Here is a 27,136-nt window from a genome sequence, read left to right as displayed (position 1 = left end):
TGTTTCTAGGGAGTATGTAATAAAATTCAAGGGCCGCACTTGAGGACCTAGAGGGCCACATGTGGCCTTGAAGCCTCAGGTTCCCCACCTCTATAACTAGAAAGCTAGCTGTACTATTAAGGCTGCCTTCATACTATCATGGTGCCTTCTAAACATCACCTAGGTTACAGATAAGCTAAGCGTGTTTAAGCTGATGAGTTTTGGATGTGACATACTACAGAGTTATATGGGTAACTAGTACTCTTTCCTCTTAACCCTCTTGTTCAACAGTATCCACACCAACCTCTTCATAACTTTCTCTAGTACAAACATATCCTCCCGTGCCTCAGAGGATTCTCCTTCCTCCATGTCCTCCCCAACATATCAGTTAACAAAGGCATGCTTGGCAAACATTAGATCAAATTTATGGTCTAGGTGAGTCCAAGCCTCAGCAGTGGCTATAATGTTGCATAACATGCACACAGACTGTACCTTGGCCAGGTTACCACCAGGAACCACACTGGGAGGCTGGTAATTGATGCCAGCTTGAAGCCAATTGGGAACCAGTCCACAAACTAGATGCTTATTTTTTAAAAAAATTTTATTAATTTATTTTGATTTATCAACAATCACTTCCATATGCTTTTGAGTTGAAAATTTTTCTACCCCTTCTCCCCCCCCCTCCCCAAAACGGTGCACAAGGCTTTACATTTACATACCCATTAAACACATTTTCACATTAGTGAAGTTGTAAGTAAAAATTAAAACCAATAGGAGGAACCATCAGAAAGATGAAACAAAACTCAACAGAAGGTAAAAATAAGTGATAGTGATTCGACTTCCATAGTTCTTTCTTTGGATCTGGACAGCATTTTCTATCCCAAGGCCTCTGGAGATGTCTTAGATCCTTGTAATGCTGAGAAGGGTCCAGTTTAACAATATTAGTCATTGCATAACATGGCTGTTATTGTGTACAAAGTCCTCTCGGTTCTGCTCACTTCACTCAGCATCAGACTATATGTCTTTCCAGGTTTTTCTGAAGTCAGCCTGTTTATCATTTCTTATAGCACAATAGTATTCCATTACATTCATATACCACAACTTTCTCAACCATTCCCCAATTGATGGGCATTCTCTCAATTTCCAATTCTTTGCCAGCACAAAAAGAGCTGCTATAAATATTTTTGTACATGTGGGTCCTTTTCCCATTTGTTTGATCTCTTTGGGATATAGCCCTAGAAGTGTTATTGCTGGGTCAAAGGGTATGCACATTTTTGTAGCCCTTTGGGCATAGTTCCAAATTGTTCTCCAAAATGGTTGGATTATTTCACAGCTCCACCAACACAAACTAGATGCTATGCTTGTCTTGTTGGTGGCGATAGCAGCATTGACATCATGGTGTGTGTGTGGGGGGACTCACGACAATAGAGTAGGCAGCAATCATGTATTTACTGTGGCATGGGTCACATTTCACTATCTGGTTAGCAGGCTAAAAGTAAGCATTGGTGATCTCCGCTAAAGAAAGCTGCTCATAGTAGGCTTTCTCAGAAGAGATGACCGGGGCATATGTGGCCAGAGGGAAATGGATATAGGGATAGGGTGCCAGGTTGGTCTGGAATTCTGTCTGTTCAACATTCAGGACACCATCAAATCAGAGAGAGTCAGTGATGGAGGACATAATTTGGCTAATAAGGCAATTCATATTAGTGTAGGTTGAGCATTCAGTATCAAGGTTTCTGCAACAGATATCTTAGATGGCCTCATTGTCTACCATGAAGGCACAATCAGAGTCTTCCAGGGTGATGAGAGTGGTCAGGATGGAATTGTAGGGCTTAGCTACAGCTGTGGAAACCCGAGGGGCTGGGCAAATGAAGAATTCCAGCTTAAACTTCTTGCTATAATCAACAGATGGACATTCCATCATCAGAGAGGAGAAACCAGAGCCAGTCCTACCACCAAAACTGTGGAAAACCAAGAAGCCTTGAAAACCTGTGCACTGGTCTGCCAGCTTCCTGAATCCTGTCTAGAACAAGATCAATGATTTCCTTGCCAATAGCGTATAGTTATTGGTGGCATCTTCCTTGTCAGTGATCAGTTGTTCAGTATGGAAGAGCTGGCTGTAGATTTCAGTACAAACTTCATCAATGACAATTGGTTCCAGATCTATAAAAACTGCTCTGGGGAGATGTTTATCAGCTCCTGTTTCACTGAAGGTCTTGAAGGAGTCATCTTTTTCCCAGTGGTCTTGTTACTTGGTATCTGTCCATCAGGCTGGATACCATGCCCTAGGCAGTACAACTTCCAGCAGGAATTGCCATTCTGGACACCAGCTTGGCCAACATGGATAGAGATGCACTCATGCATGGTGGTCAATGGGTTAAACAGCGTTTATGTCATCAGAAGCAGGGATACCTGAGTTCTTCACATTTAGAGAGTTAGACATAATCTCAGAAAAAAATATTCTAAATAGGGTTTATGCTGTTATAGTCCCTCAAAACTGATCTCTCTTCTAAAGGTCCTTATTTCTGTTTTATGCACTACCATCTTTCCATTGGGGCAGATAGGTAGTGCAGTGAATAGATAGCTGGGCCTAGAGTCAGGAACACCTTAGTTCAAATCCAGCCTCATTAGATGTGTGACCCTGGTCAAGTCACTGAACCTTGTTTACCTCAGTTTCTTCATCTGTAAAATGAGCTGGAGAAGGAAATGGAAAACCACTGTAGTATCTTTGTCATTTGTTGTACTTTAGTCATTTTGTTGCATTGACTCTTTGTGATCCTATTTGGGGTCTTCTTGGCGAAGATACTGGAGTGGTTTGCCATTTTCATCTCCAGCTTATTTTACAGATGAGGAAGCTGAGACAAACAGGGCTCAGTTACTTTCCCAGTGCCACACTGGCTAGTAAGTGTCTGAGGCTGGATTTGAACTCAGGAAGACTCATTTTCCTGACTCCAGGCCCGGTGCTCTATCCACTGTACCAAGAAAACCTCTAATGGGGTCACAAAGAGTCAGACATGATTGAAAACCACTGAACAACATCCTGGCATCCACCCAGGTTGACAACTTTTAAGTCATCCTTGATTCTTCCCTCTTCTTCAATTACCACATCTAAATGTAGTAGCATCTCTGGGCAATTTTCCAACTCCCACTTGCTTTGCCAGAATGGGACCCCAGAGGATGACTGATTACTTTTCCCTTCAGTGTTCTAACCCTGAGTGGTTTAGGGGTATTTCCTAATATTGTCACACATAAGCCCCTATCTAGTGTGCTCCCCATCTCTAATTATCACTTCATCACTTCACCAGGCAGAATTAAGTAGACTTTAGAAAGGGGTATTTATTCAACAGGTATAGCAAGGATAGTTGTTATATTAAAAATTCTCTGTAAAGTCTGAGGTCAACTCTCCCCTTTCCCAAGCAAGTTCTCTGGGGACAGTGAGATCAAAATTAAAAAAGCACATGTGGCAAAAGGGCAACCCACAGTACCTGATATCTTTTAGTCCTATTCTCCCTTTGTGGTGACCCCATGAAGTTCCCTTTGCGTATGTATAAATTTCCTGAGAGTCAGGGCCCCTTGTGTATTTAGTCTGTCTTTGTCTACCCATGCAGATGATGCTGTTAGCCATGGCTATACTGGGGACACTGTTACCAATGCAAATGGCTTGGTAAATCTTTTTGCATTTTGAAGTTCAAAAGGTCATTCTCTGGTCAAGAAGAGGTGAGGAGGGAGGGAACATAGACTCTACCCCAACCCAACTTTCAAACAGTTCTGTTCCAGGGATCTGGCCCAAGCTTTTCTACAACTAGGCTAACTTCTACAGAAATTCCTATTTCTTCACTGGCTTGATGTTTTATCCAAGCCCCTTAGGGCATGGCTGATTCTTGTTCATCAGCCATAAAAAATTACCTATGTGGCTTGTGTACTTTGATTCAGACTATACCTACTTTATTCACTGAATTGATACAGTAGAGGCATCTAGGAATTGTTGACACATCCAGTTTAATCTCTGTGATTGATTTTGTAAATAAGAGATATACTCACCTGCTAAAGCTTTAGGGTATAGACCATCTTGTTAGTTGCATTAATTAGAGTGGAGGGCTATGGGATACCAGTCCTGCATAATGATTTACTAAAGCTTCAATGAACATCTTTCATACCTATTCTTTTCTCCCTGGTTGCACAGCCACCAACCTTGTTCAGGACCTCTTATCCAGACAATTATAACTTCCTAATTGATTTTCCGGCTTTCAGTCTCTCCCATCATCAGTTTGTCTTCCACATAACTGAGAAATTGACATTCCTAAAACATAGCTTTGACTTTATTGCTTCCAACTGCTTGTTGGATCAAATATAAGCTACTGTGTTCGGCATTTAGAGATCTCCATAACCCGGCTCCCTACCTTTTCAGGCCAGCTTCTTAAAATCCCCTTCATTTTCTGTCACGATCAACTGGTCTGCTAGCATTTCCGTCTTCTGCTCCTCCATCTTTGTACAGGCTTACATACTGCTTGATAGCCAATCCTACCAGAGGCCTTTCTTGATTTCCACCATCCTCCCCCAGTTGTTCATGTTCTCTACAACTTGAAATTATTTTGCTGTATAACTTATAATTATTATCCATATCAGGTTTTATCCCCCCCCCCCGCACCTCCTAGTGGAATATAAGTTCACTGAAGGCAGAGACAGTTTTATTTCTGCCAATTTATCCCTGTAACTTTTGTACAGAGCTTTAGACCATGTAGGAGCTTAAGAAATATTAAGTTAAGTTGAATACAGAGATTGGGATTTGGTTAGGTAAACTTATATAGTCATAGCCAAGGAATAAGCCATTTGGGGTTGGGCACTGAGTTTTCTTGTTCTTCTTTAATTATGATTGTGAAAAAAAAAACAGGTAAAAATAGGGCTTAGTGGAAGCTTCTCATAGCAAGTCTGAAAAGAAAAAAAAATAAACTGTGGAAAAAGAAGATGAAATGAGAATAGAGGGAGTGGGGATAGAGAAGAAGTCAGAAAGAAGGGAAAACAATAGATGTGGCACTGAGAAAGAACAGGGGAGCCAAATTAAAAAGGGGATTTTCAAAAGCAACAATTCAGAGAAGAGAAATTATACATCCCTCTCTTTTTGAAGCAATGAGAGATTATAGGTATGTAATATTGCACATACAAAGTATTCCAAAAGTCTTGGTTATGTAAAAGCTTGAAACTATACTAACCTGTACTGTTAAGGAGATGTATATGTATATGTATATGTATATGTATATGTATATGTATATGTATATGTATATGTATATGTATATGTATATGTATATGTATATGTATATGTATATGTATATGTATATGTATATGTACTGCTTTATTTTCTTTTCTAAAAATCCTTGTTACAAGCATCAGTTGCTCATCAGCTAATGAAGTGGGAATAAATAGATTCTGAAATGAAGGTAAGATGAAAACAAAAGTAACTATATGTTTATATATAATTCATATTATATGTAATATAATATGATTATATAGAAATATCAGATATATTAATATATTATATATACAATAGTAATACAGTAATAATAAGAATTAAAAAATCAGAGACACTAATCTGGCCTAAATATGTCTCCCTGTGACAAATTAGAAAAAAAAAGTTTATTTTTTGGCTAATCCAAGGAAAATTATTCTCTTAATTTGAATAGTTCCATAAGTCCTTTAAATTTTAAGATTATTATGAGGCAGTTGTTTAGGATTGTGCTATCTAATTTTTTCGCTGAAATATGTGTTTAGAAAAGGAGAGATGATGGCCCTGTTATTTTATCAGGCTGTGTGGAGAAGATGAACTGCCAATTTGAGACAGCAGTTAACATGTCATATGAGCTACCCAAATGGCAATTATCCCAGAAACCTCAGACAACTGGCTACAAAGCATTTCAGTGTTCATTTTATAACACTTTGGCTTCTTTTCTTAAATGATTAGAAGAGCCTTCATATTCTTCAACTCTGATGCCAAACAATATTAGGCCTTTCATTTAACCAGATGAGTACTTTAGCAAAATAAGTTTTTGAATATACGTGTGTGTGTGTATGTGTGTGCGTATATATAATATGATAGCTATCTGAATTATTGAGATGGACCTATCTATCCACCCACAGTAACATGACTAGCAACACATGTTCCTAGCTAGGTACTCTTTCTAAAGAAATGCTATTAAGAATCAATAAATCTGAGGATCAGTGCATTCTATATTTAAGATTTTACAATGATATTAATCCTTCTACTCTCACTTTCAGTTATCAAGTTACATGATCTATAACGTATTTAAATCCCACCTAGACTATTCCAAATCCCTGGTCTGAAGGAGCTCAGCCATATATCATATAGATGTGGTATGTAGTTAAATTATATAATTATGTTACTGTAGTGATATAAAACTTGACAAAGTACAAAACTCTATTCAAGACTATTATTATTGTTGTTATTATAATTCCTCCTCCTACCTTTCAGGGCCTAGTTGCCTGGGGGTGGTGGAACAGTTAGTGTTGGACTCCCTCCTGCAAGAGAATCTTAGTCAGTCCCCAGAAGCTTGCAGAAGAGCTATGTCATTATTACTTGAAATACCTACATCAGAATGAAAAAAATCATGAAAAGTCCAGGGGAATAGATAATCAAGAGAAGTCAGAATAGGGAAAATAAAGAAACTAATCATGGCAATAACATTTGCAAAAGTGAAGGAAAAATTGAATTGCTGATAACACATTTAATTATGGAATTTAAGATTTTTTTTAATATCAAATATTTACCAAATGAAATCTCTATGTTTGCTCATTGTAACTTTACGCCACTAGATGTCAGTGGTCACTAAGGAACGACTCTTCGGTATAGGTGTCTCCTTTTAACATAAAGCCGTGAGACTCATATGGGGAATACTGTCACATGTTCGTTTTCATTTTTCCATGTTACATTAGCTCTTCAATAAATATGTATTTTTTTCTTTCTTTATCTAAGTCTTTCTCCCTTTAATTAGCAAATAGGAAATTAAACATAGCAATCTCTAGCATAGAAATCAAGAGATTAATCATACAACTTATAGGAACATTCCAGAAGTATAGCTCATAGTTTTGCCGTATTTTATGTTTTTCCCTCTTTTTGATTTTTCTTACTGCAGCCATTAGATTTTGAAACAAAAAAGGCATATACTTTCAAAGTAGAGGCTTCCAACCTTCATCTTGACCACCGCTTCCACTCAGTGGGCCCTTTTAAGGATACAGCGACTGTGAAAATAAATGTGTTGGATGTGGATGAGCCTCCAGTGTTTAGCAAGCCCCTCTACACCATGGAGGTTTATGAAGACACGCCTGTGGGGACCATAATTGGAGCTGTCACTGCACAAGATCTTGATGTTGGCAGCAGTGCTATTAGGTAAGGAATTCTACTTCTCTACTGCAATCTAGAAACCATATTTGTTAATGAGACAGCCTTTTGAGGGAAATCACTCATATGTACTAATACATGTTAAATATCTATGCTAATCTGTTGAAGTAATCAATAATCTCCTTGTTCCCTCCCATAACCTAAAGAGATATTTTGAAAACAAACAAACAAACAAACAAATAGATATGCTTACTCCTGTGCAATTAATCACTATGGCAACCAAGTTTGCCAGGTTGCTCTGGATGGGGAGAAGAGACACAGCCAAAGTCTTCCCTAGTATTAAGTCCCATCAAGTTGTGATTAGATTGATGATGATGCCTTAGGGAGATAGTATCTGTCAGCAAACACAAAAGCACACCTGAAACTCATGGACATATTTATAAAATAAGACCATAATTCCCCCACTGAAACCAAGGTATAACCAAGACTTTTTCCACTTGTCTCAAATGCTATCTGTGTAATTTCATTCCTGCTTAACAGATTTTCCTTAATGTTTATTTATACTGAATTTCCTATTTGGAGAGGTCAAAGAGGAAAGGCATATAGTGTGATTTGCATTTTAATCCACACCCTCAAAGGTACATCTGTACCTGGAAGAAGCCTAGAAGACTTGTGCTATGGTATTGAACCTAGTTCATTCCTCAGTACAGACCTCATCTCCTGACCACTCAGACTATCCACATCCTGTAGGACAGGAGAGTAGAGGGAAGAATTTGCCTTTCTCCCTCATCTTCCCTTCATTCCTTTCCCATCTTGAAATTGCACAAGTTCCATGAGGCACCAGGGCTAGGAGAAAAACATAGATACTCACATTGCTTGAATAATCTGGAAGGAACACATTCTAATCCTTCTTATGAAATGGAAGACCTCCAGGCCTTGACATCTGTCACTCTGTCCTTACATTCTGTCTATATGTTACCCTGTCTCTATGTACTCCACTCCATCCAAGATATTGTCATCCAGTCTACTAGTGGGAACCTAATGAACCCCAGTCCAGGCCATTTGCCTGTAATTACACCTATAGAGCTTCTGGATCTTGCTATCTGCCCTGAAACTGGGCTTGAATTTATGATTTCTCTCCCTCAATTAGAGTGTAAGCTTCTTGAAAATGGGTACTGCCATGCACAGACACACACCTACACACAAACACAGATACATATATATTTATACACACATACCTATACACAAATATATCCATTTATGTTTAATTGAACATCCATTGTTTAGGAAAATATGTGGTACATAATCATTTAAAGAATGCTTTTTCATTCATTCATCATGGAAACAGCTTATAAAATATAAACAAAGTCCTCCTGAGATTACATGTTATAGGGCAAAATGGATAATAGCAATAGGAGCCACGGGTAAGCTGAATACTGAGCGTAGGGTTGTTTTTACCAAGAATTTCTAGAGAACATTTGCCTGTTCCTTGCTCTTGAAATTATCTCTTAGACTTATATGACTGTTCTTTGCTGATATACTTCTGACATATTGAAAAACCTCCAGATGATTATATCTGGGACCTAATTCATTTCTGGACTTGAAAAGCCTGTTGGGAATCATTGTTTAGGAAATAGAAAGTGGCCTAGTGAATATGGAATTCAAGAGAATTTCAAGAAATAGGATAGATAAAGTGATCAGTGAGGAGGGAAAATGAAATAAGCAATGTGGAAAAGTAAAAAATAGTGGAGGGCCTTGAAACTAAAGTGTTAAATACTACTGATGCTTCAAGAATCTGTGATTTCATCCATGTAGATCCTCCCTCCAAGAATAAAGAAAGAAATCCCTCTAAAATTTAAGATGTTATCTGTGAGAACTGATATAGAAAAACAAAACAAAACAAAAACAAACCAACAACAACAACAACAACAAATTAATCATCAATCCGGTAACAAATCAACCTGGTAAGGCCAACCCGGTGAAAAATCTTTACAAATTACTCATACCGGTGTGCCACCAAATCCATTCACAAAACCTTTCCAGCTTATTATGGCCTGCAGGAATATATGTTGTTTTCATAGCCTTCAGGAATCTAGGGACCATGTTGAAATATCAGCATAGCACTTTAGTGAAGGAAAATATTTAATATTATATAAAATGAAGCATTTCCCTATTAAAAATTCAAATCAGAGAATAACTTATTAGCAAGTAGTGATAATGTAGGAATTAACATATAGCTAACACATACCCCCTTCCACATCACTGTATGAATACAAGGTGGTATTAGTATTGATAATAACAAATATAAGTCAAATACTAAATATGTTTTAGGGTGTCTGTGGCATTTTACTCACTCCAATTCCATCACCATTTCTATTCATAATATTAATGAAATTTTATGTATATTTTGTGTGCATATATATATATATATATATATAAATACAATAGAAAAAGAGAGAGAGAGAGAGAGAGAGAGAGAGAGGAGAGAGAAGAGAGAGAGAGAGAGAAGAGGAGAAGACAGGGAAGAGAAGAGGAAGACAGAAGAGGAGAGGAGAAAAAAAGGAGAGGAGAGGAAAGGAGAGTGGGGAACAGTGATTTGAAATCATCAGTTTAAAGTATAAATCTGACAGGGTTTACCTAAAGAACTGGTTGTGTTGACTGGGTATGGTATAATTCTGAATCACCTAATTGCTGAAATAGTGCTTAGGTTATAAGCTGCATTCAGAAAGGGAATAATCAATATTTTCCTGAAAAAGACAGGCTGAATATCAGCTATAGTTCAGTGGAGACCAATAAATATCAAGAGAATCTCAATGAAGAAAGCAAATCTGCTGATATAACTTGCTCATCTGCTGATGTCATTGACATGGCAAGAATGGCATAGTTGAATCTTTGTAATGAAATATATTTCTCCTCCAGCACCAGGTCCTCCCAGATATTTGATTTGGATTAAGGAAATTGCTTTCAAACCTCATCATGACCCTGGTAGTTAACACTAAGGCTATGCAGATTACCATGATAGCTTTATGTAGACTAGGGAGGAGTAAGACTCGGGAGGAACTTGGATTTGGTAATTTTTGTTATGCAAAATTGCAGCAATATTCAAGTTGCTGCTTTTCCTTCAAAAAAAAAAAAGAGAAATATTAAAGATGAAGTGGGAAGGAAAGTAAAAAAAAAATAGAGAGACTTTGAGGTTAGGAGTGGAGGGAGGGTGAAAATAATTCAAAGAAGAAAAGAAATGGCTAGAGTCATGGATTTGTTGCTAGATATAAAGAAGACATGCATTTTATAGATACTCACCTACCACAAGCTCATCTTTTTTATATCATTGAGGCTCAGAGGTAGCTAGCATCTGACAGGTATCAAAAGGCTTATGTGCAATGAATTGACAGCTATACCCTGGTTTCTAAGGGGCAGGTGCCAGCATAACTAAAACCACAGATCCAGACAGAACTAATTGACACCCATGAGGGAAATTTCAAAAGGTAGAGCAGGTTTTGAATCAACATGAAGCCTAACCTTTCTATCCTAAGAGTAAACAGCAATCTTGAAACAACCCAGTGGGACTAGCATAGGTCATGTACTACCTTTTCTCACTACAGAGAGAGATTTTCAGGCACAGGAACTCACAGCACAATCTCTTTATGTAAAGTAAGTTTTTTTAAGTATTTGATTTTTTAAAAGAAATATTAGTATGTATTTTTTCTCTCCTTTCTCCCCCCCCACCTTTAAATGTCAGGTTAATGACAGACAAGTTGTGAACCTGAATAAGGCAACCTGCTGACACTGAGTGGTCTCTGAGGGGGTTGTTGATTGCAGGCCATCATGCCTTGAAATATGTACATCTATTTTTTCTTCCTTTTCCCCCATCAGTTTCTGTAGCTTTTCTTTTTCTCTTCAAGATTTTCACGTCTATTCTTTCATCTTCTTCCTTTTCTTTTTTGTTTCTGTTTCTCCGTTTTCTTTGGCTATGCTACAGATTAGCCAGTTTTATTCAGTGGTCCCCTTGATTAAGAGGCATTGCGTAACTTCACTGGTGGAACTTAGGTTTAAGAGGTTCCTAACTACTATTAGCCTTTCACTTTTGAAATTCATGGTAAAACAGTAAATGTTACCTATGAAAATGGAGGGAATATTAATTGATAATTTTAATAGTCTTTGACTTTATATTTCCAATCATATATAAATAAGGCTGGAATAAACTAATACAAATTTGGTCAGAGGCTATTCCATTCTGGACGGCTCAGGAGCATTCAAACACCAACCTTGATCTGTGTGATTTTTGCCTGATGTTCTGGCTCAGGTTCTGCTCTTCATTATATCTCTCTTTTTGTTTTCCCCTTCCAAATGAAAACTTCCATAGAGGACATGATGATCTTATACTATTTTCCCATTCAAATATAAACAAGTATCTTTCTTTTGGTTTATATTTACAAAAAAATGAAGGTGCATTGCTATCCTCAGGCATAATACTTGTAAAGTGTTTAGCACAGTGTCATTTAGGAATATTATTGCATTTATCTATCATAAGTTCAAATTTTATTTTTACATATTTGTAATATCTCAATAAATTCTAAAATAAATTATTATTATGCATTCTCTAATATTCAGAGAGGTATTAGGGATCATCTAATCCAATCTTTTTGTTGATGGTGATACTGAAACACAGTGAAAGACTTGCTTACATAATATCACTGGGGTAATCATTTCAATGCAGGTCCTCTGACTCCAACGTCGGTGCCTTTGTCTTAGCAGTACCACACTGCCTCCATATGGTTCTATTTAAATTGGATAATTTAGTCATGATGGTGGTGGTATCTGTGGAAGAAAAATTAGGATGTCAGAGGCCATCGAGTTTAACCCTAGTCTGAAAAAAATCCCTACTATAACAGATCTGATCAAAGGTTATATTCCTATAGGAGCATCTCCAATGGGGGTGGCGTATCTTACCACTTCCTTAACTAGAATAATAACTACATCTACATTTCTATAGTGTTTTAACATTTGCCAAGTGATTTATATATTTTAACTCATTTGATACCCATGATAAACCTATGTGGCTGTAATTATTTTTATTATTTCCATTTTACAGATGAGGAAACTGAGACACAGTGAGGTTAAGTAATTTGCCCAAGATCACACAGCTAGTCAAGATCTGAGGCTGGATTTGAACTTAAATTTCCTGACTCTATGTCCCATGCTTTCTCCACTGTGCCACCCAGCTTCTGCCCTATGCACTTTATATTATTTCTAGATAGTTCTAATTATTGAGAAAGCTTTCTTTTTTTTTGGGGGGGTGACATTAAGCCAAAATTTGCCTCTGCAAATTTCATTGTTCCTACTTTTATCCTCCATCACTGAATGAAACAAATCTAATATTCTTACAAAGAGACTGATCATATCCCTCCTTGTTCTTCTGTTCTTCAGGCAAAGCATTATGAGTTTTTCCAACTAATATTCATCTGATATTGACCCAGGGACGTCCGTCTTTGGTTTTGACTTCCTCTGGATACTGTCTAGCTCATTGTTGTCCTAAAAATGTGGTGCCCATTGAATACAATATTCTAGCTGGGCTCTGACCAAGGCATAGTACAGATCCTCTATCACCTCCTCCTTTGATAAGGACTCAGAGTCATTCATTTTTATTGTTGCTTTCTTCTGGATATTCTCTAGCTCATTATTGTTCTTAAAGTATGGTATCCACAATTGACTATGATACTTCAGCTGTGCTCTAAGGTAGAGTACAGATGCTCTATCACCTCCTTACTCCAGGTAGTTAGGCCTCTTAGTGTAGTCCAGCAGCAGTCCCTCAAATGACCCTCCAACTCAGTCTGTCACCACTCTTTCCTTGGCTGTTGGCCCTCATTCTCACTCAGCTAGTATCTGGAACCTATACTTTGCAAATCATGCCAAAGCTCGCTGATGCTGCCTCTCCTGGTTCTTGGCAGTCAGTAGGGTAAAGAGAAGTCAGGACCACCTTACCAGTTCCTCTCCTGCAAATTGTCTCTGTGTGGGTGACTGCCCTCTCTGGCTTCAGGCTGTTATCACAGCTCTCTCCTCCTTCTTTCTCTTCATAAACTTCCTAATTATCAAGCATCAATAATCCTTGCTGTGTAACTCCTATCCTTCTCGACATCACAGTGCTCTTGGTTCCTTCTTTAATAAATTGGAGAAGGGGAAAGAAAATCCAAGAATAAGCAAAGACTTAATTTTGAGTTTTCAATAAGCTATTCATGAGTACTTAACAATGAATGCTCAAAAGTAGCACTTAATATAAATTCAATGTTCTAAAAAAAATGTGTGCATTCTATTTCAACTCTCCTTTTTCTGCCAGCCTTAAGAGTTAGTGTTTCTTTAAGTTTTATGATTTGTTGTGTGATATGGTCAAGAGGTAGCTAGGTGACTCATTGGGTAGAGCAGTATGCCTGGAGTCAAGAAGACCTGAGTTCAAATTTGACCTCAGACACTTATTAGCTGTGTGACCCATTACTTAACCTCTGTTTGATTTAATCCACTGGAGAAGGATATGGAAAACCACTCTAGTATCTTTGCTGAGAAAACTCCATGGACAGTATTGTCCATAGGATTATGAAGAGTTGGATATGGCTGAATGAACAGCAATAATAGCAACAAGTGTGATGCTTTCCTTAAAAATAAAACAAAACACAACCCTGTGATGTATGTAAATATAATTATCCTCATTTTATATAAGATAAAACTGATGCTCAGAGAGGTTCATAGCTACTAAGTATTGGAGTGAGGATTCATGATTTGAACACACCTTTTTTTTCCAAGCCTCTAGACTCTTTTCATTATGCTATATTTTTTCTTTCTGTTCTTCTCAATAGGAGGTGGGAATTTCTAGTTATACTTCATTGTTGATCTCTGAAGCACACTTTAAGGCAATTAAGAATTCAGTTACACTAGTGAAGAGTTTTTCAGATGAAGGATAAAGACTTGGGGCAGAGAGAGAACTCAGTGGGGGAAATCTATTAAATGCTTGGACTCTTTTCCAGATAAAGTCAGAATTATGCCCTCATCCTTTTCTCAGTTAATGGGCATTACATTTGTTTCCAGTTTTGTTTTGTTTTTTGCTATAACAAATACAATGAAAGAGCTGCTATAAATATTTGTCAACATATAGATAGATCTTTTTCCTCTTTCTTTGCCATCTTTGCCAAAAGACTTAGCAGTGGTATCACTGAGTCAAAAGATATGTCTAATTTAGTAATTTGGGGACATAAATCCAAACTGTTTTCCAGAATGGCTGCTCCCCCAGCCAGCAGCCAATATATCTGTCTTCCCACAACCCTTCCAAAAATTGTCATTTTCCTTTTTTGGCATCTTTCACAGTCTCATAGGTATGAGATAGAACCTTAAAGTTGTTTTTATCTTCATCTCTGTAGTACTGTTTATTTGAAATCATTAATTCCAAATACATATACTTTTTTGGAATATTTGGAATTTTTTTCATGGCTTTTAGTAGCTTGGATTTCTTTCTTTGAGAACTGCTTAGTCTTATCTTTTGAACATTTATATATTAGAGAAAGGCTCTCAAATATTTAAATCAATTCTGTGTCTTCATAGATATAGTTATATAATACATACACATACATATGTATTTATACATATGTGTGTATCATGTCACATCTTTATTCGCTAGCAAAGAAACTTGCTGCAAAAATTTTTTCTACTTAACTGTTTCCCTTCTAATTTCAACCTAAGTCATTTTGTGCCCATAAACTTAAAAAAACCCCTAATATTCTGAAATTATTTTATCAAATAAAAAATAGGTTAACATTGACTATTTTATTAAAAAGTTTTAAATGAATAATTTTGAAAACATAGTTGAATGGTATTTTAAGGTTTTCACTATCATTTTTATATCTTTTTTTGTAAATTGGTACACATAAAAATTCAAAATTACAATGCTCAACTAAGCAATTAAGCACATTATCTAACACTATTGTCTCTTTTTGAATAATGAGCTGTTCGATTAAGAACCACCTATTTAATCAAGAAAATTCATTAATAGACATTTTATAGCTAATTAGTAGTTATTATTATAGTCAAGTTTCACTTGGGTTCCTTGAAGTTTAGGGATGTTATACTTCATTTTATGGCATTAAAGTTGTACTTGTCCTTTAGTAAATCACATACATAAATCATCCTTTTCTCTAAAAGTTGGTATATAATAACATGTACTTATAAATCAAGCAACTACTTAATGTCTATATGTCACCTGATAACCTATTTTGGCTTTCCAAATAAGCAAAACTGCGAAATTAGAAGGAAGAAAAAAGTGATTTTCTTAGGAAAATCACTTAATCTCCCTTTACCTCCAATTCCTCTTCTCTCAAATGATGGGGTTACACTGGATAAACACTAAGATTCCTTCTAGTTCTAAAAGTCTGTAATGAAGAATCAAATTTTCTATTACCTATCTCCCTTGCACTGGTTCCTCAAATAGAAACAGTGGTGAAGTAACAGAACTGGGGAGAAGTCAGTTGAATGAAAGGATCGATGAAAGGTGTGAATGAAATGAATGGACTGAATGAAAGGACTACTTTAAATAATGTAGAAAAGTACAAATGGTGGCTAGTTATTACTGTATTTTGTATTATTGTAATTGTATCATTGAATCTTTGTACCTGTTTGTTTTTATCTATTGATGATATGCTGTAGTAGAAGCTTCTTAAGAGGATGAGGAAAGGCATATTTCATTCTTGACTCAAGTTGCTACAGTGTTAGAAGTCATGAGAGGGTTTATTTGACATTTTTAGTGCAGCAGATTTTTATAAAGGCTTGTATGTTATCACTTCCTTTGATATAAAATTTCATTACTTGGCATTGACAATGCTTAGCTTATTTATTCTCTTTAGGGCCTTCCTTTGCATCTACTTACAAAACCCAGGGCAAGATTGTTTGAAGCAAGGTAATTTTGTTTTGTCTTTAGTCTACCCATCCATTCCCACTGTGGAGCTAGTGTAATGCAGTATAAAGGATTCTGGATATAGAGGATGTAATTTCAAATCACAATGCTTCCACTTACTACGTGAGTGTCCTTGGGTAAGTTACTGATCAGGCATTCATTTTTTTCTTTAGTTAAATGAGGAACTTAGACCAAATGCCTCCTAACTCAATCTATGAGCCTACAACTATCACCTTAATGTCACTAGTCACACAGGGGTTCCTCCTGTGGTGCCTTACTTAATGGCTCAATACAACCCATAGAGAATCATTAAATATAAGACCCCCAATCTCATTAGATTCCATGCCCAATGCATGGATCATTTCGATAGAATACCACTTGACTGAAACGTTAGCAAAGAGAACAGAGATGGCCAACCAACAGCTAACCATAGAAAAGAGACACATGGATTGGATACAAGTTCTAATAGCAAGAATTACAGAAGATAAAAGATCTGTTTTCAGAAGGTGGAGGTTGGGGGATAAAGTGGGTAAAAGGGAATTTTTCAATGACTTTTAGAAAGTTAACGGTACTTCTGTGTCTGCCTGTGCCAGATAACTAGTGGATGCACAGAAGTTCAGGTCTTCTGACTAATAGAAAAGGAGATGTTAGAAGAATGTTTTGTTGCCCTATGGATTATCATGCAGAATCAAATCTATCTGAAAAGCATAAATTTTTTCCTTTATTAAAAAACACTTATTAAGCACATGCTATGTGCCAGGCATAGTGCTAGGCTCTAGGACTATGAGGTGGGCTGGGAATTGATTTAAATGTAGCAAAGCTGGCAATAGCTGATAAGGAACTTGTCCTAATTTGGGCTTTGGATGAACGACTATCTGGAAGGAAAGGGCCACTCTAAGTTTTCTAGATATGGTGAATAATCGAATATATGGAATGAAAAAGAATGAAGGATAAAGCATGATACCAAGTTTGCAAATTTAGGTGACTGGAAGGATGTGGTAAGCTTTACAGAAATATATAAATTTGGAGGAAAAAAGTGGGCTGGGGGAGAATATAATGAGTTCTATTTTAGACATATTGAGTATGGCTCTGGGACATCCAGTTTAAAATACCCAATAGGAACTTGCTAAGGTGAAGGAAAGGACAAGTGATGTTTTCTTATAAAAACAGATCAGCAGCTGATGAATTTTTAAAGTATCTTTCTTTTTTAATATAAATTTATTTATTTTTAGTTTTCAATATTCACTTCTACAAGTTTTTGAGTTACAAATTTCTCACCCCTCCCCCCATCCCAAGATGGCATGCATTCTGAATACCCCTTCCCCTGTCTGCCTTCTCTTCTATCTCTCCCCCTCTTCTCTTATCCCCTTCCCCTTCTATTTTCCTGTAGGCAGGATAGATTTCTGTACCCCATTTCCTGTATTTCTTATTTACCAGTTGCATGTGAAAGCATTTTTTTAAACATGTGATTTTAAAACTTTGAGTTACAAATTTTCTCCCTTCCTCCCTCCCCACCCACCCTCATTGAAAAGGCAAGCAACTCAATATAGGTTGTACATGTGCAGTTATGCAAAACACTTCCATAGTAGACATGTTGTGAAAAACTAACTCTATTTCCCTTAATCCTATCCTGCCCTCCCATTTATTCTATTCTTTCTTTTGACTCTGTCCCTCCTCAGAAGTATTTGCTTCTGATTACCCTCTTTCCCAATCTGCCCTCCTCTCTATCACCCCCTGCTCTCTTGTCCCCTTCTCCCCTATTTTCCAGGGTAAGACAGATTTCCATACCCAATTGAATGTGTATGTTATTCTCTCCTTAAGCCAAATCCTATGAGAATAAGATTCCTCATTCCCTCTCACCTTCCCCTGTTTCCCCTCCACTGTGAGAGACTTTTCTTTCTGTTTTTTTTTGTGAGATAATTTACCCCATTCTCCCTCTCCCTTTCTTCTCCGAGTATCATCCTCTTTCATCCCTTAATTTTATTCTCCAGATATGACCCCTTAATCTTCAACTCACCCTGTGCCCTCTATCTATCTATATATACATACATACATACAATTTTTTCCTTCAACTACCCTAATACTGACAAAGTCTCATGAGTTACAAATATCATCTTTCCATGCAGGAATGTAAACAGTTCAATCTTAATAAGTCTCTTATGATTTCTCTTTCCTGTTTACCTCTTCATGTTCCACTGAGTCCTGTATTTGAAAGTCAAATTTTCTATTCAGCTCTGGTCTTTTCATCAGGAATGCTTGAAAGTCCTCTATTTCACTGAATGACCATTTTTTCCCCTGAAGGATTATACTCAGTTTTGCTGGGTAGGTGATTCTTGGTTGTAATCCTATCTCCTTTGCCCTCCGGAATATTATATTCCATGCCCTGGTCCTTTAATGTAGAAGCTGCTAAATCTTGTGTTATCCTGATTGTGTTTCCACAGTACTTGAATTGTTTCCTTCTGGCAGCTTGTAATATTTTCTCCTTGACCTGGGAACTCTGGAATTTGGCTACAATATTCCTAGGAGTTTTCCTTTGGGATCTCTTTCAGGAGGAGATCTGTGGATTCTTTCAATTTCTATTTTGCCCTCTGGTTCTAATATATCAGGGCAGTTTTCCTTGATAATTTCTTGAAAGATGATGTCTAGGCTCTTTTTTGATCATGGCTTTCAGATAGTCCAATAATTTTTAAATTCTCTCTCCTGGATCTATTTTCCAGGTCAGTGTTTTTCCAATGAGATATTTCACATGTTTTCTAATTTTTCATTCTTTTGGATGTTTTACAGTGTCTTGATTTCTCATAAAGTCACTAGCTTCCAATTGCTCTATTCTAATTTTTAAGGAAGTATTTTCTTCAGTAATCTTTTGGACTTCCTTTTCCATTTGGCCAATTTTTCTTTTTAGGGCATTTTTCTCCTCATTGGCTTTTTGGACCTCTTTTGCCATTTGGGTTAGGCTTTTTTTAAGGTGTTATTTTCTTCAGTATTTTTTGGGTCTCCTTTAGCAAGCTGTTGACTTTTTTTCATGATTTTCTTGCATCACTCTCATTTCTCTTCCCAGTTTTTCCTCTACTTCCCTTACTTGCTTCTCAAAATCCCTTTTGAGCTCTTCCAAGGCCTGGGACTGATTCATATTTTTCTTGGAGGCTTTGGATGTAGGAGCTTTGACTTTGTTGTCTTCTTCTGGTTGTATATTTTGATCTTCTTTTCACCAAAGTAAGATAATATAGTCTGACTCTTTTTGCCTGCTTGCTCATGATCCCAGCCAATTACTTGAGTTTTAAACTCTTGTTAAGGTAAGAGTCTGCTTCCAATGTGGAGAGTGTACTGTCCCAAGCTTCAGGGGTTTGTGTAGCTGTTTTCAGAGATACTTGTAGGGACCTGTAAATTTTCAGTTCTTCCAAGGTGGTATGATAAGGGGCAGGTGTTTACTCCTTTCCTGGCCTGTGACCACAAGTATTCCTTTCTGTCCTGTAACTGTGAGGAGGGTTCCTTCCACAGCCACTACAAGCTCCACCACACCAGCGTCCTCCTCACCCCAGCACTGCCCAGAACTGTGACCCAGATCCAAACAGGGCAAAGCAAGAGATTCCTGCCTCAGCACTGGCAAAGAGATCCCTGCAGTCCCTCTCTGATCAGCCACTGGATTCCCCCTCAGTCTGTGGGCCGGAAGCTCGGAACCCCCCCCCCGGCCATGCTCTTGGGGAATGGAGCTGAAACCCCACCTTCCTCTCTGAGCACCGACAACAGACTTTTCCCACTGACCTTCTAAGTTGTCTTTGGCATTGTGGATTGAGGAGTCTGGAAACCTCCACAGCTGCCCGATTCAGTCCTCTGAGGCCTGCTCCAGGTTTGCTGCGGCCTGCCCACGCGCAGCTGCGCTGCCCCAGCCCGGCGTATACACCTTTCTGATCAATCATCCAGGTTGTCTTGGGCTGGAAATTTGTTTCACTCTGTCTTTTTGTGGGTTCTGCTGCTTCAGAATTTGTTTAGAGCCATTTTTTATGAGTATTTGGAGGGGTTTGGGGGACAGCTCAAGCAAGTCACTGCTTTCACTCTCCCATCTTGGCTCCGCCCCCCTAGAGTATCTTAATGATAATGTCATTTGCCAAAAGGAATAGGAAGAGACAAAGGGAACTGCCGTTCCTGCCCTGATTTTGATCAACAAAGAAGACTTTGTTGCAAAAATAGAAATGAGAGAAACTTCAGGGAAAATGAACCTCCCAACTGAGAATGAGAAAGAATATTCCATTTAATTCAACAAATATGTTTAAGCATCTATTATATGCATGACACTTAATTAGGCACGGTGAATACAAAGATAAAAATAAAACATTTTCTACCCATGGGAGTGTAAGGCAATTTCAGGAGGGAAGGAAGAGACTGACAACCAAGACAATCAAGAAAGGCCCTAGAGATGGTGGAAACTGTGCTTTGACTTGTAGAAATACAAGGATTCTGAGACAAAAATGAACAAATACATTTCAGATATTGGAGACTGCTTGCATGAAAACAATCATCAGGAAGACTTTCAAGTAAGGGAAACAGGTACTATTCCAGTATAGTTGGAATTTAGAGGACATCAAGAGATTTGGTGGGGAAGGATTCTGGAAATGAAAGGTAGAACCATATGTTGGAGGGCCCTAAAATCCAGGCTGAAAAAGCTACATTTCCTACCCCACCCCAGAGTCACTACAGAACCACTGAAGATTTTTGAGTAGGAGAGTAATGTAGTTAGACCATTGCTTTAAGTACATTATTTGGCAGCTACATGGAAGATGGATTAGAGAGAAGATTGAAAACAGGGAGTAAATTAAGAATCTATTGCAATAGTTCAACTAAACTAAACTAAACTAAACTAGGATGGTGGCCTTGCAAATAGTGAGAAGGTGATGGATTCCAGAGATGCTGTGGAAGTGGATTTATCAAGACTTTGCCGTTACTTCTATATTGAGTATTTAAGAGGAAAGAGACAAATATAATGCCAAGGCAATAAATTTGTGTGACTGAGAAGATAATGGTATCTTTAAAAACAAATAAATGAACAAAAAAACTAGGGAAGTTGTGATGAGGGATAGGCATGTTGGACCTGGTGAGTGTAAGATGCTAATAGTATAACCAAGTTTAGATGTCTGGATACTCATTGTTTTACTATCTTATATTCAACTGGGCTATCTATTATATCAGATATTTTGAGTCCAGGAATAAAATGCTCTTTTAGATTATTCAAGATATAAACCTCTTTTTTGAAGTAAAAGCATTCTTCATTTGCAATTGGCTGGTCTCTGAAACTGGGACACAGCTTCACCTCTAGCCTCCTTTTTCTTCTTGAAGCCTGAGCTTATCTGTTCCCCCATTTTAATATCTTTCCATCTCCTATCTTCCTCATTCCTTCCTTCCTGATGGGGAAAACTACACTACCTATCAGTGAACTCACCAATAAGGAGCTACAATGTATACATTTATGCATTGTCTAATCATCATATTGATTAGCCAAAAAACTGCCTAAGTATCTGAAAAGCAAAATGTTGTTATTTTGAACTGGAGATCAAAAGAATTTAACTATATATACATAGAAAAAGCATCTGACAATAAAGGGATATTGCATAGTTGAAGGCAGCACATTTAATTTTCCATGTTCTTTAGCTGTTTGCTAATGTGCATAAATCAGTAAGCAGCTGAGGTGTTTCTGCTGTAGACATAACCATTTGGAAACCCTCTTAGGTTTACTACCATTTTCCTGTTTGCAACATGACAAATATAACATTACTTGTTGCCACCAAGAGCCGAGAATGATGTATTATTCGATGGTATTAATCTTACCTGGACTATATAAGATGTTCTGTACTGCAATGAAAACCATTAATCATCCATTTTTATTGCTTAATAGAGATATAATTTATGGAGAGCACAATTCTGATAAAAAAAGAAAATATATTTGCTAAGAATGTGTTGCTCTTAATTTGAGAGCTGAGAATTAGTTCTATTTTGAAGAAATTAATGCATGCAATTACAGTACTAATATGACCTTTATATGATGCTTTACTTAATGTTATCTCATTTTAGCTTTATAACACTCCCATGGTATAGCCCCAATGATGTTGCTAAGCAAAGTGAAACCTTACTAATTAATTTTGTGATTATTCTCAAAGAGGACAGGGCAAAATTTTGCTTTGTATTTCTATTTTTTTAAAGGAGCAGATAGGTAATCAAATGAAAAGAAAATGAACAAGATGATTTCTTAAGGAAAACAACAACAACAATAACAATGATCCAGATTATTAGAGGAATTGATTGAGATAACACTATGCTTCACCTATAAGGAGAGACGAACATCAGATGCTGCTTTAATTTAAATGTTCAGGTCATTTTACAACCCAGCCAGACTGCTGTTGTTTTTCATTTATAACATATTTTCTCTTATCTCCATGCATTGACTTCCAGTGGCTGTCCCTACTGTCTGGAATATGTTCTTTCCTCACTATGACCCTTAGAATTTCTTTTGACTATCATGCAAGTGTCTTCTTCTAAATGAGGAGCCTTGGATAGTACAGCATTTTTCCTCCCTTTCTCCCCAAATGACTTTGCATCTATCTATATATGTATACATTTGTCTCCCCTAACTGAACTAAAGATCACTGAGGGCAGAGACTATTTTGCTTTTGTATTTATATCCTCAGCATCTTGAAGAGTGCCTAGAAAATAAATAAATATATTAAAACTTCTTGTTGAATGATTATTTGATTCATTAGAACAAAGTCCATGTTTGGCAGTTCTTCATATATGTGAAACTACTAAAACTATATCAGTTAAAACATACTTTATAGTTGGCATTTTTTTTAAACTCTCAGTCTGACTTTCCCAAGAGTTATTCTAAATTAATGACATTTTATGATTTTAGACAACAATTTATGGAACTTCATATCATGATTATAGGTGTTTTTGTTTATTTACTAACATTTTAAAAAATTTTGAGTTCCAAATTCTCACCCTCTCTTTAGTCCCTCTGCTACCCATTGAGAGAGCAAGTGCTATGAAATCCATTATCTATGTGAAGCCATACAAAATATATTTCCATATTAGATATGTTGAAAAAAATCAATAAAATTAAAGTTAAAAAAATGTCCTTCAATTTGCTCTTAGAGTTCATCAGTTCTCTCTCTGGAGTTGGACAGCATTTTTCATCAATTTTTGGAACTGTCATGTTGTATTGATGAGAGTAGCCAAGTGTTTCACTTGTTGATCATTGTTATAATATTGCTATTACTGTTTACAATTTTTTTTTTAGTTTTGTCATTTCACTTTGTGTCAGTTCATATGTCTTTTTAGGTTTTTCTGAAAACATCCCCTTTGTAATTTATTTATTTATTTTTGCTTAGGTGTTTGGGGTGAAAGGACTTGCCCAGGGTCACACAGCTAGTAAATGTCAAGTATCTGAGGCCTGATTTGAACCTAGCTCCTCTTGACTCCAAGGCCAGAGCTGTATCCACTGCACCACCTAGCTGTCCCATGTAATTTCTTATAGAACAATAGTACTGTGTAACAATCATATACCTCAGCTTGTTCAACCATTTTCCAACTGTTGAGCATCTCCTTAATTTCAAATTTTTTGCTACCACATAAAAAGCTGCTATAAATACTTCTTGGACAAATGGGTCCTCTTCTCTTCTATTTAATCTCTTTGCATACAGACTTAGTAGTATTGCAGAGTTAAAGGGTATGTATGGTTTTATAGCCTTTTGGTCATAGTTTCAAATTGTTCTCCAGAATGGTTGGACTAGTTCACAACTCCACCAACAGTGCATTAGTATATCTGTTTTTCCACATCCCCTCCGGAATTTGTCATTTTCCTTTCCTGTCATGTTAGCCAATCTGATAGCTATTAGGTGGTACCTAAAAGTTGTTTTAATTTCCATTTTCCTAACTCAAAAATCATTTAGAACATTTTTTTGTCTGACTATTGATAATTTTGATTTCTTTTTCTGAAAACTACTTGTTCATATCCTTTGACCATTTACAAATTAGGGAAGTGCTCTTATTTTTATAAATTTGGCTCAGGTCCCTATATATGTGAGAAATGAGACCTTCATCAGAGAAACTTACTGCAAAATTATCCCCAGTTTCCTGCTTTTGTTTTAATAGGCTGCATTGGTTTTGTTTGTGCAAAGCCTTTTTCCATTCCATGTAATCGAAAATATCCATTTTATCTAATGTGAACTTCTCTGTTTTTCTTTTTCGTCATAACGTCTTCCATTATCCATAGATCTGATAGGCGTTTTTCCCATGCTTCCCTAGTTTGCTCATGATATTACCCTTTATGTGTGATCATATACCCTTTTTGATCTTGTCTTTGTGTAAAGTATGAGATTTTGGTCTTTGTTAAATTTCTGGCAGACTGCTTTCCAGTTTTCCCAGAAATTTTTGTCAGATAGTGAGTTATTGCTTCAAAAGTTTAGATCCAAACATCCTAGTGTTATCAAACACTAGATTGCTCTCATCATTTATTTTTGTGTATTGTGTCTCTAACTTCTTCCATGATCAACTGCTGCATTTCTGTTCTATTCTAGATTGTTTTATTTTATTTTATTTTTAATTATGGACTCAAAGAAGCATTTCCATAGCATAGTACAATTAAATTGATTGCATATGCAAATGTAAATCTGCTATATACAACTTGCTATTCCTTTCAAATATACAATAAATTATCATGTAAACTTATGTTTTTCTTCATCCCCCCAGAGATGGCAACCATTACACACAAATAGGGGGTGTGTGTGTGTGTTTGTGTGTGTGTGTGTGTGTGTGTGTGTGTGTGTGTGTGTGTATAAAGTTATTCTATACATACTTCTATTTATCAGTTCTTTCTCTGGATATAGATAGCATCTTTCTTCATATGTCTTTAATAGTTAATTTGGGTATGTGTAATAGTCAAAATAAGTTATTTGCTCAAAGTGGTTCTTAAAGCAATATTGCTGTTACTATGTACAATGTTCTCTTGGTTCTGCTTGATTTGTTCTTCATTATTTCATGCAAGTCTTTCTATATTTTTTTCAAAAATCATTGAGCCACTATTTGTTATAGCACAGTAGTATTCCATCACAATCATATACCATAGCCATTCCCCATTTGATAGGCATCCTGCAATTTCCAATTCTTTGCCACCACAAAGAGAGCTGCTATAAAAATTTTAGAACATATAGATTCTTTTCCTTTTCCCCTAATTATCTTTGGGAATAGACTAAGTAGTGGTATTGTTGAGTGAAAGGGTATAGACAGTTTAATAACTCTTTGGGCATAATTCCAGATTGCTCCACAAAATGGTTGGATCACTTCACAATTCCACCAACAATGGTTGTTTTGATGATTACTGCTTTATAAAATAGTTTGATATCTGGTATTGCTAGGCTACCTTCCTTCACTTATTTTCCCCCATGGAATCCCTTGATATTCTTCCATATGAATTTTATTTTATTATTTTCCCAGTTCTATAAAATAATTCTTTGGTAGTTTGATAGGGCACTGAGTAAGTAAATTAATTTTGGTCAAATTGTTATTTTTATTATCTTGGTTTACCCTATCTATGAGCAATTCATATTTCTCTTGTTGTTTAGATCGGTCTTTATTTGTGTGAAAAGCATTTTGTAATTATGTCCATAAAGTTCCTGTGTGTCTTGTCAGGTTTTATATTGTCTACAGTTATTTTAAATGGAATTTCTCTTTCTATGTCTTCCTGCTGGGTTTTGTTAGCAGTATATAGAAATGCTGATGATTTATGTAAGTTTACTTAAATCCTGCAGCTTTGTTACAGTTGTTAAATTGTATCATCATAACATCTGCATAGACTGATAGTTTTATTTCCTTATTGCATATTCTTTTTTCTTTAATTTTCTTTTCTTGTCTCATTGCTATCGCTATCTTTTATAAAATAGTATTTAATAATAATGAAGATAATGGACATCCTTGTTTAACCTCTCATTTTTGCTATAAGCCTTCTAGTTTATTGCTATTACAGATAATGCTTACTGTTGATTTTAGTTAGATACAACTTATCCTAAGAAAAGCTCTATTTATTCCCATGTTTTTAGTGTTTTCAATAAGACTAGGTATTTTATTTTGTCAAAAGCTTTTTTGCACCTCTATTATATCAATAGTCATGTGCTTTTGTTATTTTTGGTTATTAATGTGGTGGATTTTGCTTATGGTTTTCCTAATATTGAATGAGCCCTGCATTCTTGGTTTAAATCCCACTTGATCATTATCTATTGCTATATATATTGTTATATATTGCTATAGTCTCCTTGCTAGTATTTAATTTTTTTGCATCAATATTTATTAGGTAAAATGATATATAGTTTTCTTTCTCTGATTTTATTCTCCCTTGATGAGATATCAATGTAATCATAATTATTTATTTCGAGGATGGAAAATAAACTACTGCAAAACTACAGAAGGAAGCTTTCTACTCTTTCTCTCTAGAAGGTTGAGGATAAAATCACAACATATTAGAGCTGAATGGGATATCATGATCCTACCCTCTCTGTACCTATAAGAGAATTGAAAGTCAGAGAGGTGAAGTGATTTGCACTATTAGAACTAAAGCATAAAAGTGGCAGAGTTGAAGTTAGCAGTTAAGTCTAGGTGTGGAATTCTTACCCTACCATGTTGTTTCTCTCTTCTTAAACAAAATAAAAAAAAACACAACAGACCCCATGCAAAAAATGGAATATCAGCTGAGTTTTAAAAGGAAAGCAAGAATTCCTAGATGTATGGTGAGGAAGGAGTACATTCTAGGCATAGGGAGGTGGGTAGAGAGCCCATGTAAAGGCAAAGAGATCGGAGATAGTATCATTTATGAGGAATAGCAAGGTCTGCTTCAC

The 27,136-nt window shown here is 36.5% G+C and overlaps 1 protein-coding gene and 1 pseudogene across 2 annotated transcripts in view; one reads left to right on the top strand and one right to left on the bottom strand.

Moving 5' to 3' along the window:
* CDH12 (cadherin 12) overlaps positions 1–27,136 on the top strand; it is a 1,313,162-nt gene that overhangs the window by 1,241,541 nt on the left and 44,485 nt on the right. For both annotated transcript variants that reach the window (XM_021000534.1, XM_021000535.2), the window contains one exon: positions 7,125–7,378. In XM_021000534.1, the coding sequence (XP_020856193.1) occupies positions 7,125–7,378 (254 nt within the window). The remainder of the gene's footprint in view (positions 1–7,124; positions 7,379–27,136) is intronic.
* Positions 251–2,343, bottom strand: LOC110217985 (tubulin alpha-1B chain-like; annotated as a pseudogene).

The sequence above is a fragment of the Phascolarctos cinereus genome, unplaced genomic scaffold (assembly GCF_003287225.1).
Source record: "Phascolarctos cinereus isolate Bilbo 61053 unplaced genomic scaffold, phaCin_HiC Scaffold_4;HRSCAF=312, whole genome shotgun sequence".
Classification (NCBI taxonomy): domain Eukaryota; kingdom Metazoa; phylum Chordata; class Mammalia; order Diprotodontia; family Phascolarctidae; genus Phascolarctos; species Phascolarctos cinereus.
The sequence above is the reverse complement of the archived record's forward strand: the minus strand, read 5'-3'. Positions and strand labels throughout refer to the sequence as shown.